This window comes from Clytia hemisphaerica, unplaced genomic scaffold (assembly GCF_902728285.1).
Source record: "Clytia hemisphaerica strain Z4C2 unplaced genomic scaffold, Clytia hemisphaerica genome assembly, whole genome shotgun sequence".
NCBI lineage: Eukaryota > Metazoa > Cnidaria > Hydrozoa > Leptothecata > Clytiidae > Clytia > Clytia hemisphaerica.
The window spans coordinates 420388-442345 of record NW_027103495.1 but is presented as its reverse complement, the minus strand read 5'-3'; the positions used below and the strand labels follow the sequence as shown (position 1 = coordinate 442345).

The window sequence follows — 21958 nt, the reverse complement described above, 5'->3', positions numbered from 1 at the left end:
GGATAGATTGAGATGCGCGTCCTTTTAATTTTCCCCGTTTTTCCCGAAATTCCCCGAAATTCCCGAATTTTGCGCGCGAAGTTAATCGGGATGAAAATACAAAGCAGCCTGCTGTTCCAGTCTGCAGTTTACAGAGTAGTTAGTCATGCTCAAAAGGAGTAGGTAAGAAAACTTTGAGTTGTTAGATAGATTGCTAATGCTGATAGAGTTGGTGATTGATTGTTTTCAAATTGATGATTGATGCAAATTATATTTTCTGAATGAACTGAAATTGCTGTGATAGTGTGAAAGAGAGAGAGCTCATGAATATCATGAAGAGATCATGAACAACGGCACCTCATCTTGGATTATTTAGGCAAATGCAACACCCGGGGGGGGGTACTTAGGCAAATGGAGGGTACGGTATGTGCCGCCCTTAAGGGTACCTTTTTTGGACTTCCAAAGTCCCGCTCGCTAAGGGTCGGAAAAATCAGAAAATCAAATTTCAGTCCCACTAAGGGTCGAAAAATTGGAAAATTTAAACTTTTTACCCCCTGAAAGATCGAAATTTGGTCAAAATTGGTCAAATTTGTCCCGCTAAGGGTCGCAAAATTCCCAAAATTTTCCTTTGTTTTCTCCTTTTTAGTCCCGGTAAGGGTCCAAAGTTCGAAAGTCTGGCGTCACCCCCCCGTCAGCTCGCAACCCTAGTACCCCCCCCGGGATGCAACAGTAGTCTTTTGTATAACTAATTACTCCACACTTCAGTGGATGCAAGTAAATTTCTATTTCTATTTCTATTCAATAATTCATAGGGTACATACGTACAATTTCCTGAATGTAAAATAAAATGGTAATAAAATAAAATCTATCTAAATATAATAAAATCTAGAATTTAATAAAAAGGCAACCACTTTGGATTAAGAGGTAATTGAATATTGCAGAAAAAAGAACTTAGATTACTGAGGAATTTAATTGGTTACCAAAAAGAGCTACATGGCTGTATTGACATTGAAAACAAACTAAAAGGCTAAAAATGTGAACGATAAAAATATGTGAAGGATAAAAACAATTCTGAGTAAAAACATTTTATTAACTAATATATAAAACATAAGATAAATTGAAATAAATTAGATTGCAAGGTTGAATTGAATCACGCATCACTGAAAGAATTTTGAAAACTTGATAAGACAAGACAAGATTAATTAACACTGAGATTTGAAGCAAACTTAAGAAAATAATCTATTTGAGGAAGGCCACTAATTTATCATTAAATATATCTAACGACTCAGCATTAACCAGACCAGCTGAAAGCATATTCCATTCTTTGATTGTGTATGGGTAGAAGGAGTAGGTATACCGTTGAATTGCACCTTGGATTGGCTGAAATCGAAGATCATTGCATCTCTGAGGTTTAATGGTATTAGGAGGCATGAACTTGATTCCATGGTGAAACTGGTAGAGAGATGTTAAGCGCTTGACTGTACGCCTCTGCTCCAATGTTTGCAGGTCAAGGTTCTTAATCATACTAGTTGGAGAGGCTTCTCGTTGCCATTGATTAGAAATCCATCTAGCTGATTTTCGTTGTACAGACTCTATGTGTCGATTGAGTTTTAGATTTCCTACTGGGTCCCATACTATTGATGCATATTCGATTATGGGTCGTACAAAGGTTTTGTAGCATTGGAGTTTAACTTCCTTGTCACACATTCGAAGATTTCGTTGCAAAAAATGTCGACAGTTATGAGCCTTTGCAGACGTTGTTGTGATATGTTTGTTGAATGTTAATTTGCTATCCAAGATCACTCCTAGATATTTAGCTGATTTTACCAATTCGAGATTGTAGCCATGGATTGAATATGTTTCTTCAGTTTTTTTGTGTTTATTTGTAAATCGCAGGACTTTACATTTGTCAGCATTAAACTCCATGGACCAGTCCTTTTCCCATTGGGTAAGGTGGTTCATGTCATTTTGCAGATCTCTGGCATCTTTGATTGATTTGATGGATTTGTAAAGTAGAGCGTCATCAGCAAAAAGACTTATCTCTGAGGATGTGACTGCTAATGATATGTCATTTATATATACTAAAAACAGCAGGGGTCCCAGTACCGATCCTTGTGGGACTCCGGATGTTACTTTTCCCTCTGGTGATTCTACGCCTCTAACGAGTACTTTTTGGGTTCGGTTACTGAGAAAATCCTCTATCCAAGTCAACAAGTTGTTTTTGATTCCATAGAAGCTTAGCTTTAAAAGTAACTTGCGGTGACAAACTTTGTCGAAAGCTTTACTGAAGTCCAAAAGTATAGCATCAGTTTGCCCTTTTTCATTCAATATCTTGACTAGATCATTAACAGTTTTTACTAATTGTGTCTCACAGGATCGTTTCTTTCTAAATCCATGTTGTCGGTCAGTGAGGATGTTTTGCTGCTCTAAATGGTTGATTATGTGACTGTGAATTATGTGTTCGAGTGTTTTACATAGTACAGACGTTAGGCTCACAGGGCGGTAGCTTTCAGGGTTTGATCTGCTTTTGTTGTTGCCTTTATATAGCGGAGTAATGGTTGCTTTGCGCCAGTCATCTGGAATTTTTGATTGCTTCAGCGAAGCTTGAAAGATGAGAGTAAGGGGTTTACTTATTATATCAGCACACTCCTTCAAAATTCTGGTGGAAATTTGATCTGGTCCATTAGCTTTGCTGGGGTTGAGCTCTGAAAGTAATTTTTGAACACCATTTTGTGTTATTTCTAATTCACTGATGGGTGGACAGGTATTTCCTTTTATATCTGGTGTTCGGCCGTCATCTTCTGAAAAAACACTCAGAAATTGATTATTGAGGATTTTTGCAATTTGAGTGTCATCAGTAAAAGTATTTCCATTTGAGAGCAAAGAAGTGATTCCGATATTATCCTGCTTTTTCGATTTGATGTAACTGTAGAACTTTTTCGGATTTGATTTGTGTTCTGATAAAAAATTGTCGTTGATAAATTTATCACAAGTTTGTTTACAAGTCAATCTTGCTTTCTTTGCAGCTTTTATGTATTTGTTCCAGTCAGCTGATTGCTTTGTGCGTTTGTATCTATTATATAATCTTTGCTTTTTTCGAACAGCACGTCTACATGATTGGTTAAACCACCGTTGGTTGTATCGTTTAGTTGAATTTTTGCACGGTACATTGCTTTCTTGAGCAGTGGTAATGATATTTTTGAATTTTAACCACAAGTTATTGATCGGTGTATCGGTTGTTTCGTTTTCCAAGAATTGGTCTGACGCTTGTCTTACATCTTGCTTCATCTGGTCGAAGTTAGCACGGTTCCAGAGGTAGATTTTTCGTTGTACAGGTCGCTGTCTTTTAGGGTGGCAATAAACGTCAGCAAGAACAGCTGTCTGGTGATCTCCAAAACCTGGTGTTGGTCTGCAGCTTTCGATGAAGGACGGTCTGTTGGTAATGAGTAGGTCTAAGATAGATTTTTGTCTGGTTGGAAAATTGACAGCTTGGGAAAGACTGTTTATGTCAAATGCCTCAAGATATTGCTCATTCAGTGCTCGAGGGTATTGAGATCCAGTAATTGTGTATGACTCCCAATCAACATCTGGTAGATTGAAATCTCCTCCGATAAACTGAGGGTTTGATTTGAATTTTTTGGACAGGTTGTTTATTGATTGGACAAGGTCATTGTTTTCCTGAATTGAGCTGTTTGGTGATCGATAGCAAGATGAGATGATTATGGGCTTCTGGAATGTCTCCACTTTTACAGCGATTATTTGATGACTGTTAGAAGCCTTTATGGGTTCAGTGATCAAAGATTCCTTTGCGATGATGATAACGCCTCCGTACCCATCATTACGGTCACACCGATGAACAATTTGATAGCCTGTTTTTGGGATAAGCTCAGAGTTAAGAATGTTACAAGATAGGTGTGTTTCAGTCCCAATCAAAATGTCTATATCATTTGTAATGAGATAATTTGAAAGTTCTTCATTTTTGTTGTAAATACTTTGAAAGTTACAGATAACAATTCGAAGCTTACTGACTTTTTTCTTTGGAAGATTGTTTTCAATACTTGAAGCGGAACTGCAAGAAGAGATTGAGGTGTCAAAGAGACTGTTCGAAATATCTGCCAGTGCACAACCTGGACAAAGCCACTCCAAACTCTCCTCGTTAACATGACAATTGTAAATGTAAAAAGTAAAAGTAAAACAAGCAGGAAAATTGATATTACCTATATTAAGAAGTTTTGCTCAAATTGCAATTGGCACGCTATAACATTCTCCCGATCAAAACAAAACAAGAAGAGGCGAAATCAAAGATAATGAAAAGAAATCCCAAATCTGCAAATTTTACAAAAGTGGAACATGCAAGCATGGCCTAAAAGGAAAGGAATGCAACTACACTCACCCTAAAACGTGTCGCAAGTTCACACAACATGGAACAAGGCAACCAAGAGGATGTAACCTTGGAACTAAATGCAAGGACTTTCATCCAAAAATGTGTTTAGATTCCCTTCGGAAAGGAGAATGCTTTTCAGAATCCTGTCGTTTTGCTCATGTAAAAGGAACAAAAAGACAACCTCCAACTGTGAAAAGTAGTGTAGTGCACAATAACAAACAATCAAACAATAACAAACAAGAGCCTGGTCATTTTTTAGATATGATTCGTCTGTTGAAGGAAGAAATTCTGGAAACACTGGGACAGAAAATCCAAGACATTCAATTTCAAGTACAAAACCTACAACAGACTCATCAATTACCTCAACAACAGACTCACCAAATACCTCCACAACAGACTCATCTGATACCCCCACAAGGACTACCACTCAGACCACCATTCCAAATCCCTCAACTACCATTCAACCCAATGCAAACATTCCAGTAGTGAATAGCTTTGCATTTTTTAACATACAAGGGCTTTGTCCACAAACAGTACCCAGCAAAGTTCCCTTTATTAAAGATAATGTTTGTAATGAAAACCAACTTTTTGTTGGATTGTCAGAAACTTGGTTATATAACCATAAAGACGCAGAACTTAAAGTAGAAGGTTTCGCTCCCTTCCGATGTGATTCAACAAGAAAGAAGAAATCTAGAGGCAGATTTACTGGTGGAGTTTGTTTTTATGTCAGGGATGATATTGCAGCTTCATGCGAAAAAATCTATTCTCACTCCTCGCCCAGTGTACAACTTCTTTGCCTATACTCAAGCATCGAAAATCTGGCTATCCTGGTAGTCTACCGACAACCTGACGACAAAGCAAATGGTAATCCTTCAACCGCAAATGATTTTATCATTCCTATCAATGGTGTAAAAAATGCACTTTCAAAGTTAGAAACCGTACCAAATATCATTTTTGGAGGTGATTTCAACCTTCCAAAAGCAACTTGGCCTGAGGGCCTTCCAAAATCAGGATGTACTATCAACGACCGTCTTATTCTAAACTCTTTGAATCAGTTTTGCAACGAATTCTTCATGTCACAATATATCGATTTGCCGACACACAAGGACGGAAATACATTAGACCTTGTTTTCACTAACAACGAACAAATAATACACAGCTACACAACAGTACCTGTATTGCAAAGCACATCACATCACAAAATTGTACTTGTATCAACAACTCTGAAAGTTCAAAACTCCTTTCTGGACGACGATCAACAAGAGCCACGCACAAAATTCAACACACTGAATTATTTTGCTGATGACATTGATTGGGAAACTATTAAAGATGATCTCAAATATGTCAACTGGCCAAGTGAGTTCGATACTGAAGACCCAGATGTTATTTTGGAAACCTTCAACAACATGTGCTACAGAATATGCGAAAGCAGAGTTCCCGTGAAGGCCAAGATCATATCAAAAACGAAATCAAAAGCTGAGAGATACCGTCACTCTCTTACAAAAAGAAGAAGAAAAATTACAAAAAAACTTTTACACACCAACTCCAAATCCAAGAAAGACAAGATAAAAGATGAACTTTTACAAATTGAGAAAAAACTTCAAAAATCTTTTAATGAGTCAAAGCGTCACGTGGAAAGCAAAGTGATTGACTCAATTAAAAAGAATTCAAAATATTTCTTTACCTATGCAAAAAAGAAATCGAAAATTCGGTCTAATATCGGACCCCTATTGAATTGCAATGAAGAACTTACACAAAGAAGCAAAGAAATGGCTGATCTCTTAGCCGACCAATATGCTAAAGTGTTCAGTAAACCAAAGCAACCACAACCACAACCTAACCAAGACAAAACAAACGTCAAGATTGATGAGATTAACATAACAGAAGACTCCATCGTTAAAGCAATAAATGAGCTGTCTCCATCATCTTCTGCAGGACCTGATGGATTTCCAGCTATGTTTCTCAAAAAATGCAAAGATGAGTTATCCGTTCCACTGTGTTTACTCTGGAAGAAAAGCCTAGAAATAGGTCTTGTTCCAACTGAACTGAAAAAATGCACCATAACACCAATTCACAAAGGAGGAAGCAGATCTCTGGCTGCCAACTACAGACCTGTTGCACTCACCTCGCATGTGATAAAAATTTTCGAGAAAATATTGAGAAATCATATTGTAAATCACATGAACAACAACGACCTTTTCAATCCAAACCAACATGGTTTCAGAAGTGGGAGATCCTGCCTTAGTCAGCTTCTCGAGCAACACGACCTCATTCTTGACATATTAGATGAGGGTTTGAATGCAGATGTTGTTTACCTTGATTTCTCAAAGGCTTTCGACAAAGTCGATCATGCAGTTGTACTTGGGAAATTAAAGCAATTGGGTATATCCGGACCAATCCACAGATGGATTGAATCATTCCTTACTGAAAGATATCAAACAGTAATAGTAAATGGTGTCAAGTCCAAAGCCCAGAAAGTAATTTCAGGAGTCCCTCAAGGCAGTGTATTGGGACCTCTTATATTTCTAATATTGATTGGTGACATTGATGAAAAAGTACTGTACTGTGTATTGAAATCATTTGCTGATGATACACGTGCCACCAAATCAATCAAAAACACAAAGGATGTTGAAATTCTTCAAAAAGAACTAGAAAAAGTCTATGACTGGACTGAAGAAAACAACATGAAACTAAACGACACAAAGTTTGAACTTCTACGCTATGGTCCAGATGAAGAAATAAAAAACCAAACTCACTACAAATCCCCTTCAGGAGAAAATATCGAAAGGAAGAAATTTGTGAAGGACCTGGGAGTACTAATGTCAGATGATGCTGTCTTTACACATCAAATAAATTCAGTCATTGAGAAAGCAAAAAACTTGATTTCCTGGATTCTGCGGACTTTCTCTTCGCGTTTACCCCAACTAATGATTACTCTTTACAAATCATTGGTTATTCCAGTCACTGAATATTGCTCAGTCCTATGGAGTCCAAGTGCTGTCAGTTCTACCCAAAGATTAGAAGAAATCCAAAAATCATTTCTCAAAAGAATAACTGGCACTCCAAAAAACTATTGGGATTGTCTGAAAAAGCTAAAACTTTACTCACTTCAAAGAAGAAGGGAGAGATATCGGATCCTGTATACATGGAAAATAGCTGAAAATCTGGTTCCAAACATCAACAATAAATTTCAATTCAAGGAACTCCCAAGATTGGGAAGGATGTGTGTTCGCACCCATAGTTCAAAACTACATGATAGCACTCTTGTTGTGCAAGGTGCTAAATTATTCAATTCAATGCCCAAGAGTATTAGAGATATGAAGAATGTTACAGTCGAAAAGTTCAAAAACTCTCTAGACAGACACCTCAGTTCGATCCCAGACGAGCCACAGATTCATGGTTACACAGGGTGCAGGAGAGCCGACTCTAACTCCATTCTTGACATGAAAACTGTTTAGCTGCTGACATCCTTCCTTATTCAGGTTTGATGGATGCAGCATTGTGGTGTGAAGCAGAAAGTTTCTTGCCAGAGCATGAAGCTCGAAGACAACCAAAAGTAACCAAAAGTAAGTAATCGATGAATTAACATGCAATGGCAGTGAAGTCAAGTTTGAAGATATTCTTTATTAGAAAAACAGTTAAAAGCAGTCAAAACGCAATTTACCTTACCTCCTGAGTTTGTCTTTGTTATGCTAAAATATAACAAACCTTTGTCATGCTGTCTAATTACAAAAACCTCCAATCACTACTTCTCCGCCATCTTGTTTCACTTTAAATGCTGTGTTTCAGAATTCCTTAGCTACATTATATGTACGGAAAAGGTTTTCTCCAGGTTTTTCAATCCTGGGATTAAACTACGAAGGCGGTTCCGCCCGCTTATTTTTCTTTTGGCGTTGAGCCCTGGGATACTTAACAATTTTAAAAGAGATTTTAAGATTAATGTTGAAAAGCATATTTTTTCGATAAATTTAGCCGATACTCAACAAAAAATAAGGTGGTTTTAAACAAATCTTTGACAAATTGGCCTTTCTTTCTGTTCTAATATATGCAAATGACGTCGAAAAAAGAATATATTTCCGCCTTTACTTTCACTTTCGCTTTCGTGTTACGCGATTCCAATTGGATGAGTACCGCCCGCTAACAAATTCTGATTGGCTGTAAGTCTTTAGCTTTGGGATTCTGATTGGATCATTTCCCGCGTCATGGTTGAATTTTGATTGGTTGAAAGTTTCTGAGCGTGAATTCTGATTGGATGAATACCTGAAAAGTAAACAATAGTATGTATATAAGTATTTTGCTTATCAAAACCTAAAGAATTCCAGGGGGTTTTATTTACTTTGCATGACACTAATTAAGGCTACAAAACACCGAGAAAAAAACCCAACATAGAACAGGTGTATTTTGTAATGTAGAATATGATAGCGTCAATCTGTTTGAAACTCTTTGAGGATTTTTTCTCAATGCCCCGTAACTATGCCAGGGGCACTCGTTGTTAAGACCTTATGTTAAAAACGAAAGTGATTACGGTAAAAAGTAGCGATTTTTGTAATACCTCCAATATTGATACTTGACTGTACTGCTTATTTCCCCCCTATTTTCTACTTTCCAATCTTCTATCCTGATTTTCTGTCTTTCTCAAAGTGTTTCTAACTGTTTTCTAAGTATTTTTCTGAAATTTGCCCATATCAGTGAAATAGGTCTACGATCCCTGCATGAACCACCAAATGCAAGCACCCTTGATTTTCAAACCCAATGCCTAACCGCTTGCAGTTAAGGAAGCAATCCAGGATCCTGCCATTCTATTAGTTAGCAAAAACTAAATTACACTTTTAAATTTAAAGTTTAATACCATATTCCATCGAAACAATCAAAAACATTACTATTCCCAAAGCCAAGACCAAGGCAAATGATCTTCCTTGATGAGGGCGCCCTTTTGGATCTATTACTAACTCATTTAAAATGGTGGACAGAGTTGCGGAATGATAAAGGTGCCCGCTGCTTCAAGGGTGGTAAGGCTAAAACAGCCATTATGATCAGCCAACAGAAGCTGAGTTTGTTGCCGCACATGCACTCCACTGTAGCGAAAGCGCGAACAGCATTTCACAATTATATGAATATCTTATTTGCTTAATTCTATTTGACTTTGAGAGCTTCATTAAAGATGAAGAAGTAGAAAGATAAAAATGCGCTGATTAATTTTGTTCAAATAGGTGTGTTCTATCATTGTTGAAAGTTGGAGAAATTTCTACCGATGGAAAAAATTTCTACAGCCAATTAAAGTCTACTTATACCTACTACATTTGCTATGTCGTCTAGGCAAAAAACAGTGAAAAAAGATGTAAATGTAATTTTTTTGAGTGCGGTTATGATTTTTATGATTTTTATGACAAGACAGGCCAGAAAGCTGCTATTCACAAATTTTTATAGCGTGTAATTTACAGACCTCAATTGAATGCCCCTAAGAAGGCCTTCTGCCTTATACTGTGAGTGGTCCTAAATCAGACAGCCCTGCCTTAATGCCTAATCTTACAAATCATACGCAAAAGTGGACTTAAACCTCGCTCTTACCAAAGTTCAAAATCTTGGTATTGGTGGAAAAGTCTTGAAATGGTTACAATCGTTTTTAACCAATCGCTATCAAACCGTACTAGTGGATGGGACTCCATCTAACCCAACACCTGTCATATCAGGCGTCCCACAAGGGAGTGTTTTGGGACCATTGATTTTCCTCATCTTAATGGGGGACATTGATGAAAAAGTTCAACACTCTTCGACAAGAAGCTTTGCAGATGACACAAGACTCATCAAAGGCATAGAAATCGTTGAGGATACACAAAAACTTCAAGGAGACCTAAATTCAGTCTATGTATGGTCAGATGACAATAACATGGAGTTTAATGCTGTCAAGTTTGAGCTGCTGAGATATGGCCCAAACACTGAAGTTAAAGCTGAAACACACTACACAAGCAGTAGCAACATTGAAATCAAAGAATATGAATATGTCAAAGACCTTGGAGTACTGATGTCCAATCAGGGCCCGCGCCACCGGGGGGGCCGGGGGGGCCATGGCCCCTCCACTTTTTTGCAAAGCAAAATAAAAAATTTCTCTTCACCTAATTATTTTTTTCTTTTCCGTGTGCGTGCCAATAAAAACGTTAGAAACTTTCTAAAAGGGGACAGGTGGACACTTAAATAAGTCTAATTATACAAACTCAACTGTTTTCTTTCGGAAAATCAGAACAAAAAGGAAGCTGTTTTAGCCAAATAAGACATGTCAAAATCGAAAATTTTCCGGCCCGTCGGCGCAAACCATGGTTGTGCCTCCTTGCCTTAGTCACTATATTTTTGTTGGCCCCCTCACTTTCAAAATCGTGGCGCGGGCCCTGGTCCAATGATTGTAAATTCAAACACCACATCAACAATGTTGTTATCAATGCTCGTAAAACCTCATCCTGGATCCTGAGAACTTTCAGAACAAGAGCAGCTACACCAATGCTCACTCTCTGGAAATCTCTTGTTCTTCCAAAACTCGAATATTGTTCTCAACTCTGGAACCCATGGCTAATATGTGATATACAAAGTCTTGAAATGGTCCAGTGGAGCTTCATTCGAAAAATCATTCACCCCGAAAAATCATACTGGTCAAGATTGAAGGCACTCAAGCTTTATTCGCTAGAAAGAAGACGTGAAAGATACATGATCATCTACACGTGGAAGATCCTTGAAAACCTTGTGCCTAATATCAACCAGTCAGACGGGTTACGACCTGTTTTCCAACCCAGACTTGGAAGATTGTGCTTTGTTAAAGCCCGAATCACAGGAACATCAGTTGCCCTACAGTCAATCCGACATAATTTCTTATCAACCCGTGGGCCAATCTTGTTCAACTCCCTCCCTAAAGAATTGAGGAATTTAAGTGGATGCCCTGTGCTAGAATTCAAAAAGAAGCTAGACAAGTTCCTTGTTTTTGTTCCGGATGAACCTTCTGTTCCAGGTGCAACAACAAATGCTGCATCCAACTCAATCAAACATCAAATCAATAATCGGCAGGCGGACATTGGATTGTTCACCTAGATGGAAGACCATCGAAAGCACTTCCAAGTATTCCAAGTATAAGTAAAAATATTATAAAAATGAAAAAAATTAGAGGTTCTATACGAGGGTTGTTTATTTAATTATTACCTTAGTAATTACCAAAACACTCAAAAATTACCCCAGAAATTGCAAGATGCGCGAAAATGCGTCAGTATGCGCAAATAATCTATTTTACGAGCTGCGCGAAAATTAACGGAATTAAGGTGGATAAAAAAATACATATATATTGAGGCCAGCTAGTAAAAAGGAATGATTGGAAAGTGATATCAATACTTGGTGTTAGAGTTAGATGATAATTATGTAATTATCTATATGTAAATAACCTTTGCCAATTTCTAGATCCTTCATCCTTTGTATTACAAAATGTATTGATTTTCATTGCAAAGTGCGTTTGCAGATTGTATTTTAAAGGTTGGTGGTTACCCAGAAAGGGACACCCCCTACCGGGTTATTTTGCGTTTCATATTTTGAAATAAAGTGTCTTTTTGAAAAGAGCGTAAAGTAACATATCAATGAATCAAATTCTTTTATCAATTTAGATAGAAAAATGTTCAATTATCTGAAGGGGTTTTACCAACGCCACAAGAAGAAGATCATCACAACTGGAGTCCTTGCTGTTGGAACTTACGCCATTTCAAAGTATGTTCAATGGAAGTATGAAGAATGGGAGAAAGAAAAAGTCAAAGAATTCACATCATTTACCAAGAAACAATATCATTTCGAAAGTAATCAAAGAACATGTACTATGACATTCTTCTCATTTCTGCCAGAGATGCGTAATACCATTGCTGAACATTTAGACACAGAAACTTTGTTAGAAGCTCTTCGCAGTAAACCGTCAAATAAACTTGAGATTTGGGAACAACTAAAGATTTTAAGTATTACTCGAGTGATTTGTTCTGTCATATGTAGTGTTACTTTATTGGTGATTCTGAAAGTACAACTGAATGTTGTTGGAGGATATATCTTCGTGCAAACCTCTGAGAAAGATGAATCAACCCTTTCGAGTGAAATGAGTGAAACACAATTGAATTATATGAACAATGTTCGCCATTTTGTTTTGCAATGTATTCCAAACTTGATTCAAGATTGCTTGAAGCTTGTGCAAGGTATAATAAATTGTTTGTTAGTCTAACCTACACATTTTTTATAAGAACATTTGAATTTTTGAAGCCCTCCAATGTTCTTAACTTGTTTTCAGCCTAAAAGTGTCCTTTATATTATATGTTCATTTTCCTAAGAAATTGGATGTTTAACTTGTTTTTAATATTTTGGTTATTGAAGTCTTATGTTCTTATATAGTTTGTTTTAAAAAAACGTTTACCTTTTCTCCAAAATATGTAGAAATCAAAATAGAAAATCTTGCCACGCTGCAATAATATGTAAAAATTTAGTCAAGTTAACAGTTCACTAATTGGAAAGCTGTAAACAATTAAATTGTAATTGTTTTATTCTTTTTCTTTTCTTTCCCTTCAGCAAAGTTCCAAGACCTTTCATTGAAAGAGAAATTATCACATCAAAGGCTGAGAGAGTTGCTGGATGAAGTAATGAGTGAATTAAAAGGGGACGCAACGAAAGAAAAACATCACCTTAGCAAATATATGATCGATGAAAATTTCCCAAAGAATGAACAGACTGACGAAATGTATAAGAAAATGACAACAGAAACAATTTCGTTGTTTGAAAGTAAAGACTGCTCTATGGTTCTAAATCAATGTCTAGATTCATCTTTTGATTACGTCATGGACAGCCTATTAGATCATTTCCTTGGAAATGAAGGTATGCTTTTTAGTTTAAATTCTTTTTTTAATAGGGTTCTATTTTGATGCTTAATATAATTTTTCTCCATCTGTTCGTACATACATATTTTCTTAAACCTGCTCAGTTTTACTCGAAACAAACGTGAAACGTGTTAAAAAACATTGAAAATGAATTGTAGATAGTATTGCTACAGCTGTTTCATTTTAAGGACCCTTCAGTTATAAATTGTTACAGCTTTTGCTCTTGAAAAGTGATTACAATTTGATGTTTTTATAAGAAATCTTCAAACTTGAAATTATTCATCACTTTCTCCACTTCCTTGAATTGGAGTGTTTTTTTCTCATTGTTAATACAAAAATCATAGAAAATAATAATTTCACAAAAACACCTGAAGCTTAACCCAACGCTTTTTCTGGCAGATGGCCAGGTGACAAAATTTCGATTTTATTGTCTTAAAAATTAAAATTAAGACTCTCTAAGGGTCATCTGTGCCAAATTTTAAGTTTTTATCACCATCTGAAGTATTTTTGTGCTAACAGACCTCACTAAAGTTTTTAAGGCTCGAGCTATTTTACTTGATTCCCAAATTTTATCTCAGTTGTCGCGTACTCGAGATTAATCGAAAATTAACTTAAATTAACTGAAGACTAACATGATAAAAAAAAGAGGAAAGGGTTTCAGACTGGAAAAAATTACCTTAAGTGGATTAATTTTCGCGTGGACTTTTTTTCGCGAATCGAGAATCTAAAATTTTTGCGTGGACAAAATTTCGCGAATCGGCCTCTTTTTTATCTAATTTCTTTCATTTTCGTAGGGGTTTTTGCAAAAATTCTGATTTTAAACTTTTCGCGAGGACTAAATTTCGCGAAAATGGCCAAAATTCGCGAAAGTCGCGAAAATTAATCCACGCGAAATTTAATCCACTTAAGGTATCACATGTTTATATTTTCCCTTTAGATCCTGAAGCAGTGGTTTCATTGGATAACTGCGTCAAGTCTTCTTTTTACAAACAAATCGAATTACCAATCGCTAAAATCATTCCTTTGCTTAACAGACAGTTAGATGAGATCTTTCGAGCAGACTCTAATGGCATGCTAGATGTTTTATTCTCACAACCTCATTTACGAGACTTTTCAAGCAATATTTACGAAGCTTTCAGCAAAAAATACGATTGAAGTTTTACGCGAAGGAAAATTTACCAGGATGTTGACATTCGAGCAACTTGGACGATCAACATAATGTTGAATCAGCTCAAACTGGATTGATTCGAACTAATTCTGCAATCGAATTTGGACCCGGGGGTATTAGAATTGAGGGATGCTGTGTATGTGTGCTGGGCCTCCAAGACCCTTAGAGAGACTGATTTGTGCTGAAAAGGTTACCCTTAGAGAAACTTTTTTGAAAAATTTTCTTCTACTTTTGAAAAAAGTCTTACCATTTGAGAGACTTTTTATAATTTATTCTCTCAAAATCAAAAAAAAATTCTAAAAATCGTGAATTTTCCGACCCTTAGAGAGACTGATTTAAAAGTTTTGGATTTTTCCGTCCCTTAGAGAACCTTTGGAAGTTTAAAAACTGACCCTTAAGACACGTGCATACCCAGCACCCATTTTGCCTGGGAATTTAGATCGCCGTTAAATACAAAAGTAGAAACTTGAAAACTCTCCATGGAAACAAAGATGAGGTAAAGACTTATTGATTGATCCGTGGGAGTATCATTTCACATGTATTTAATTTATTCCAATTCATGGCCCACGTGTAATTAGAGAGAATTTCGCCGCAAAAGTCGATTCAATCATCTTCACAATATACAATCTGATAATAACTAAGGAACTCTGTATCATTCTTTTTTACTTCAAAATGTTAAAAGGTCAGAGTCATCCCATGAACATTATATGACTTTGTAATTAACCAGGATCCAAGGTTCCCAATGTTACAGGCCTAGCAAATGTGCACGTTTAGCAAAAGCCAGTTTATTGGGGGACTAAAAAATCGAAAATCTTGAAAATGTTACTTTTTACGCTACTTTATGGGGTCGTAGATTTTTATCGATGAATTACGCGGTCTTATTTAGGTTTTCAACATTCCTAGTGCCTAAATCACTGCTGAATTTTCAAAAGCTTTTAACTGATTTTCATTAATTTCAGGTAACTTTTTTTAGAATGCCATACCAGGATCTGATTCTTTTACACTACATATTTTGATGTTTTCGTGCTTTTTGAGACTGATATTCTTAGAAGGCAAATCTACTTGTTCTTTTAAAACACGTTTCCTATAAACAAGCGAAGCTTAATAAATGTCAATTCAAGACAGACGTAAGTCCATTTTTTTTCTATCTGACTTGAGACCATAACCCCCTATTTCAGCATACACGCTTTCCAAAAATGGCCTCAAATCCACAGAATTGTTATAGGAATTGCAATTAAAAAAAAAATAAGAATTTAGAATGTTCCATAATATAAAGTCCTGAATTTTAGGGTAAAAAGTCTTGAGACACCTTACTCTTAGGTGCCAAATAAACGGGGGGGGGGGGGGGTTCGAATAAACGGGGGGGGGTTGGAAAAAATTTTCAAATTAAATAAACGGGGGGTTGGGAAATGGAAAAAAACCCTAAAACGGGTCAAAATAGACTAAATTTAGACTTTTTAGAGTAAAACAAGGAACTTTCCTTTTGGTAGCTGGGAATTTTTTCGAAATTTTATAAAGGGGGGTCCTAATAAGGTCCAAGGGGTCCTAATAAGGTCAGGGGGTTGGAAAAAAATCGAAAAATTAACAAGCGGGGGGGTTTATTTGGCACCTAAGAGTATGTCCAAATTTTATTTTTCTATGAAACATTGACATGAAATGTGTAGCTATATGTCCAACACATCTGGTTGATGGACTTAAGGCATTTTAAAGCTCGATTTTAGCTTGAAACTTGGTTAGTATGAAATTCAATAAATGACATTTTAGAGCCTCTGGAGCAAGCTATTAAAACCTCTTTTTAACCACAAAAAGATAACAATAGTACCTCCATAATATCAAAAGTATGGACTATTGGCATTATTTATTTCTTAGTCATCAGCAAATGAAACCTTTTAAGTCAATTATATCTCAAAATAGAAAAAATGGACTTAAGGCTGTCTTGAATTGATACGGCGAAATGTGAGTAGAGTAAAGTTGAGTAGAATTTCCACATGTTATGATTCCCTGGGATTCCCCAAAACTTTTGTACTTAAAAGTAAACTACTGAATGGGGGGTGGGGGTGGACGAACCTTTTCAAGTCAAAAAAAAAATATTGGAGATGTGTAGTTACCCCCCTGGAAAATGGCAAAATTTGCAAAAATTCTTTTCATACCTTAAAGCAACGTAAAAGTGAGGGTGGACGAACTAAATTAGTCTTTTACCCCCTTGAAATTTAAGAATAACTTTTTAAAAAAACACCCCCTGGAAATTTTGCCCGGATCACCCTCTGGAAATGTTCGTCCACCCCATGTATAGATATAAAATGGAATGGCCCAATGTTTTGAGTTAATTTGGACGATTCCCCTGGCGAACTAAACTTATCGAAGTTGCATAAAAGTACCAGATCAGAGCTTCTAATTTTGGAAATTATAGAAATTAGTATGTTTTCGTGGTTTTTTTGGTTAATTTGTACTCAATATTCGGTCTACCTGTCAAATTGTCAAATTAGAATTAAACATGTATTTCTGCCAACAATGTGACGTGTCAGGGATTTTTTGAGGGTCAAGTTGATTGACATGTTAGGACAAAATTGTATAATGATTTTGTGTAGGTGTAATCTGGCTGTTCTTTAGAGCAAAACATTCCGGATAATAATTACACACCCTCGTCCCCATGACGATTTGCTTTTTCTATATGATATGTAGTCGTTTCGAAATGACCATTAAAATTATGAAAAGTGAGAATAAGGCCCTGGGAATGAGATTGAATAACTACGCACCCTGTCGAGAAAATGAAACCCAAATAAAAAGAATACACTAAAGAATACAATTTAACTAGTTTTTTCTAACATTAAACGGGATGAGAATTCGTTGCAATGTTGCAATACAGGCTAGAAAATAGGGTCGGTCGGTCAATCGACAAGTGACAACCAAAACATATTAAACTACAAAGCAAAGATTGATTAATTTTAATAATGTAATGAACCAAAATAGAAAATGAAAATGAGAAATTGTATGTACATCAAATTCTCGAAACTTGGAAGTTAATCAAAAAATTTGAATTTTAAAATCGGAAACAATTCAGTTGAAATATGGACTTCCAAAGCAAGTTCATGTGAAAAGCTGCAGTTGGTACACACCCTTCTCACAGACCCGGTAGGATTTTTTCAGCTAGTGAGGATAAAAATAACGGACTGAAACTCAATGAGAATCGATATTCCCATATTTTTTTTATTTTCAACTCCGAAAATTAGGCGGGGATGGGACAAATAAAAAAGATTTTGTAGTGAGGATTGGTTTAAAATTTGATTATTTTCAGTGGGAATAAAAATGGGAGGATAATTTTCCACCAGGGGCAATATTTTGGCAAATTTTTCCAGTGGGAAGGGGTCCCAGTGCGGTCTTTGAGAAGGGGTGTATTGGTCGAACCCGTAGAACAACTTATCGGAAAAACTCATGAAAAATTTTTATATTCATTTTATCCACTTACCCAATTCAATAAATTGTATTTTAAATATGATATTTTATGTACACAAGATTAAAGTTTTAAAAAAGAAATTGGGCTTTTCCAGAAAAAAACTGAATATTATGGGGGGGGGGGGGTGGACGATATAGCATTTTTTGTAAATTTGACCCCCGGACAAGCATTAGTTTACCCCATAGACAATCAAAATTACCCTCTAGCAGAGCAAAATAACCCCCAAAAAGAGCAAGTTTACCCCCCGGACACCATATCCTCCACCCCCCCCCCATGTATGGACATTTTCTGGAAGAACCCATTGCAGTAGAAAAAATATTATTTTGTAAAAAATAAACTCTGATTCAATTCCTTACTTTGGTCCATGTTCTTCTCTTACCAAACCGAAATTGCAATCTGGTTCCCGGGACTTTTTCCAATACATTTAACGAACAATAATACCTCAAAGAGCGTGATAATTTATCATAAGTCATATTTTTAGAGTTTTTCAAATATCCCCATTTACGTGAAAGTTCTGATGTATTTGTGATACGAAACTCGCCCTCTGATTGTTTGACCCATACCACATAGGTGACTTTTGGATCGTTCAATCCGTCTCGAATGAAGTCCCATAGGTGATAACAATTGTTTGCTAAAAAGAGAAAAAAGTGGTAAAGAAAAAAAATCCTCTCCATATTCATTTATTTGGATTTTGAAATTTTTGACTTCCAATTATCATAGAGAGACCTTTTTTGTTTTGCCGTTTATCTACTTTTTAGAGGATTGAGGAAAACAATTTAACCGTAAAAAGGTTTAGTCAAGTGAAATCGGTGAAATCTAATCATCGAAGTCTACTTGAAATCTTTTGATGGCCTGTGTGTTGAACAATAAATATCTAAATAAATATCTAAATAGAAAAAGGGAGATTTCTTGACGGAATTGCCAAAAATGAGGGATGAATCATTTTGTAAAAATTTACAGGATAGACAACAATTTGAGGGCAACAAGGAAAACAAGTTCTTTTGCTAAATATTCGAATTTTTGTCCAAAAATATCAACGTAAGAGGAATCACTAAATAATTTTCAAAAAACGAAAGGCAGGGACCACCAAGAATTTTTCGAAACCTCAAGGAGGGGAAATTGGGTGAGATTTTTTTTATGAACTTCCCTCAGTTAGAACACACTGTAAATCTAAGAAAAACAAGCTGTTGGCAACTTACGATGGTTTCGAGCTTTTCTTCGAACTTTTTTCGTTAGATTTTTCTTCTCCATTGTCCTTTGTTTTGTACATTCTTCTGAAAGAAATGAAAATGATTATGAGGTATTTCATTCTAGAATAGATCTCATTGCTCAGACCCGGTAGAAAGTAAAGCTCAGAGAAACTAAGAAAAAACACAATGAAATTTAAAATCAAACCCATAGTCTAGCAATCAGTGGGGTGTGGGTGAATTTGCTACACGGTAAATACCTAATTTTGTATCGTTCGTTGTTTGGTGAGGTAAAATCTTATCTGTTTCTTGCTTTGTCTTTGTATCGATCGAATTAACAAAGTCTATGATATTATTTTCTAAGCTTATTTGTTGTAAATATGAAGTGTCTTCGTTATAGTCTGTGTTAATGTATTTCCAAATGTCCTCTACATCAAAATCTGTCGGCGTTTCTGATAAAGTCTGTTCTTTAGTCGTGATTGATTTCTGAAGTTCCTGCATATCAATATGTTTAGTTTCGTTGAGAAGGAGTTCTGATGAGAGCTGCAAGTCTTCGATGTGAGGGAAGGCGGATATACTTTCAGGGGGCGTAGGCGGGGGTGTCAAATATTGATCCATCTCAATCATCAACGGATCAAAATGAGAATTTTCGAGTGGTAGCGACTCTTGCGGATATTCTTCCGATTTCATCCATGTTTCGTCGTTGTAAAATGAAGTGAAATCGAGAGATGTGAAATCCAAAATGGTAGGGAAATCTAATGACCAACCACTGTCGTTGTTTTTCATATTTGAATCCATTACGATTATAACAAAAAGAAGCGCTACAATAAGAAAAGCAGACAAAAAATTATATTTTGTGTGTCCCAGCATATTTGAAACAAATGTCTAAACAATATTCGTTGATAATCGTCAATAAGTAGAGGAAAAAGTGCACCCAATTTTTAAGCCAAACTATCTCACTACGTTACAAGTTAGTTCCTAGGGGTATCAATAATTAAAGCCTTGTTTTGGCGTACAGAATTTTCTTCAGGGCCAGGAAAATCAATTAAACTGCAAACAATATCCAGGCAGCGAGGTATAATAATTATTACAGCTTGCCACCTCAGGTAGTTGAAATCCGAAATTGTTTAAAATAAAATGTTCGGAAGCCAAAACTTTTATCCTTCCGCTAGAGATTTCTAGTAGACAAAACAAGCTACCTTAAAGATAACTGCTGACTCTTCACCAACTTGTGTGATATGTTTACGATTTCTGAGCTTCAATACTTTATAATGTTCACTTTTAAATACGCTAGTGTCCAACCTCCAGTAAGTTTTCTTTCAACGCATGATGACGTCACCAAAAACAAAAGCGTAAATCTTACAGACCGCAAGGTTTATGTCGACTTTTTTTCTCTGTTTTATGAACAACAGGCTTTTGCATGGATAGTCTGTGACCTGGAAGAACTAAGCTTAATGAGAGCTAACGGATAGGTAGCAAAAAGGTAAAAAATTCTTGAAAATGAAAAGATTTGCTAGGTCATAATACAAACGTGCTCTTGTAGAATCTAGACCCATTTTGACTACCAGAATGGCTTTCCTAGCCATTATTAGGATTTATGCATAGCTAAATAAGAAAGAATCGCAAAACAAAAATTACGTTTTCACGAGCACCGCGTAATTTTGGTTTTCTTAGAATTTGGTTTCATGCTTTCAGCTGGCATGTCATACAAAAATAGGTCACTATGAAAATATTGAGCAGAGTAATAGGATCAATCATCAACACCTGTACGTCATCAATAGTATGTTAATAAATCTTTTAACACAAAAACCTTGTTTTACTTGTAGCTGATATTTTTGTCTTATATTCATGATATTCATGACGTAATTTATACAAGTTTTGTCTAGTTTAAATTTGCCACTACTGGCAAAAACCGGGGTCTTTCCGTAGAAAACATTACGTCATGAATATCATGAATTAATTAGCATACTCTAGACTCTAGATTATCTTTCCAAAAATTATGTTGTTTTTACAATATTTCAAAAATAGAAGGTTAAAATCAAACACTTCTTGGGGGGGGGGAATACATGAAACACAGGAATATCACTCAAAATGACAATTTATCATCATTGATTGTTAAAAATAAAACTCTGTACTCTACTATCTGAATGATGAAACTAGATAGTTAGACACGCTTAAGGTTGAAATGAGATATCTCAACACGCTTAACAAATGTAATATTCAAGTCTGCTTTTGAGTGACGTCAACATGTCAACTAATGATGGATAACGTTTCAACAAAAAATTCCTCTTGTTTAATAATGTTGAAATGGGGCTGTATTACCGCACGTTTTATTGACTCATTGGTTATTCTGAGAATCAGAAATTTTCTTCAATCGAATCAAGTGTTTCTAGCTTTTTTCTTCCCTATGGTTTACTAGCAAAGAGTTGACTCTACGACTCCGACTCAGTACGTAAACTTGAATAGCAACTTTGCAACGACCCACCTAGTCTGAATCGCAGACCTCTGCAAAACCATAGGTAGCATAAGAAGCACGAATTCGTTAGAGGATGCAAGCAGCCTACGATCCACCTTAAAAGGACGGAAGCACAATAGCCCGGGCGTTTGTCACTAGTTTTATTGTTTAAATTCAAATTTAGTCGTAAACAGCCCTTCATTTTGAATGCTCTCGTATAAAAGATTACGTCATCAATATCATGAAAATCTTTTCCAACAAATTAATCAGATTTTAACAATGAGCCAAAGTGGAACCAACTTTTTCCCGTTTTGTAGAAGGAGAAGAGGGAATATTTGGCTTTTGTCCAGGAACTTCATCACATCAATTAGAAAATTTGAATGAAAAAGAAATTACCAACCAATTGCCACCTCTTGACATCCAAGGAAAACTAATAACGCAAAAAAATATTAATT

General features: G+C 36.0%; 2 protein-coding genes across 3 annotated transcripts; one reads left to right on the top strand and one right to left on the bottom strand.

Annotated features, from left to right (window-relative positions):
* Positions 1 to 103: 103 nt before the first annotated feature.
* Positions 104 to 15048, top strand: LOC136798694 (peroxisomal biogenesis factor 3-like). The gene is made up of 4 exons (XM_067055350.1): positions 104 to 162; positions 11998 to 12567; positions 12935 to 13237; positions 14177 to 15048. The coding sequence occupies exons 2-4, from the start codon at positions 12006 to 12008 to the stop codon at positions 14392 to 14394; spliced, it is 1083 nt and encodes a 360-aa protein (XP_066911451.1). The 5' UTR covers positions 104 to 162; positions 11998 to 12005; the 3' UTR covers positions 14395 to 15048.
* Positions 15049 to 18127: 3079 nt separating this feature from the next.
* LOC136798693 (ETS homologous factor-like) lies at positions 18128 to 20287 on the bottom strand. 2 transcript variants are annotated; one of them, XM_067055348.1, is made up of 4 exons: positions 20248 to 20287; positions 19309 to 19869; positions 19061 to 19135; positions 18128 to 18492 (listed from the first exon to the last, which is right to left on the bottom strand). In XM_067055348.1, the coding sequence occupies exons 2-4, from the start codon at positions 19844 to 19846 to the stop codon at positions 18206 to 18208; spliced, it is 900 nt and encodes a 299-aa protein (XP_066911449.1). In that variant the 5' UTR covers positions 19847 to 19869; positions 20248 to 20287; the 3' UTR covers positions 18128 to 18205. The 2 variants fall into 2 exon arrangements, with proteins under 2 accessions (XP_066911449.1, XP_066911450.1); XM_067055349.1 differs by having other exon boundaries at positions 19061 to 19132.
* Positions 20288 to 21958: the final 1671 nt, after the last annotated feature.

Bases quoted from the DNA above. Each gene is read 5' to 3' on its own strand.
- LOC136798694 (XM_067055350.1), top strand. From the start codon at position 12,006: ATGTTCAATTATCTGAAGGGGTTTTACCAACGCCACAAGAAGAAGATC. The intron at 12,568-12,934 runs GTATAATAAATT...CTTTCCCTTCAG, and splicing joins TTGCTTGAAGCTTGTGCAAG to CAAAGTTCCAAGACCTTTCA. The intron at 13,238-14,176 runs GTATGCTTTTTA...TTTTCCCTTTAG, and splicing joins TCATTTCCTTGGAAATGAAG to ATCCTGAAGCAGTGGTTTCA.
- LOC136798693 (XM_067055348.1), bottom strand. From the start codon at position 19,846: ATGGATTCAAATATGAAAAACAACGACAGTGGTTGGTCATTAGATTTC. The intron at 19,136-19,308 runs GTATTTACCGTG...CATTTCTTTCAG, and splicing joins AACGAACGATACAAAATTAG to AAGAATGTACAAAACAAAGG. The intron at 18,493-19,060 runs GTAAGTTGCCAA...TTCTCTTTTTAG, and splicing joins AAGAAAAGCTCGAAACCATC to CAAACAATTGTTATCACCTA.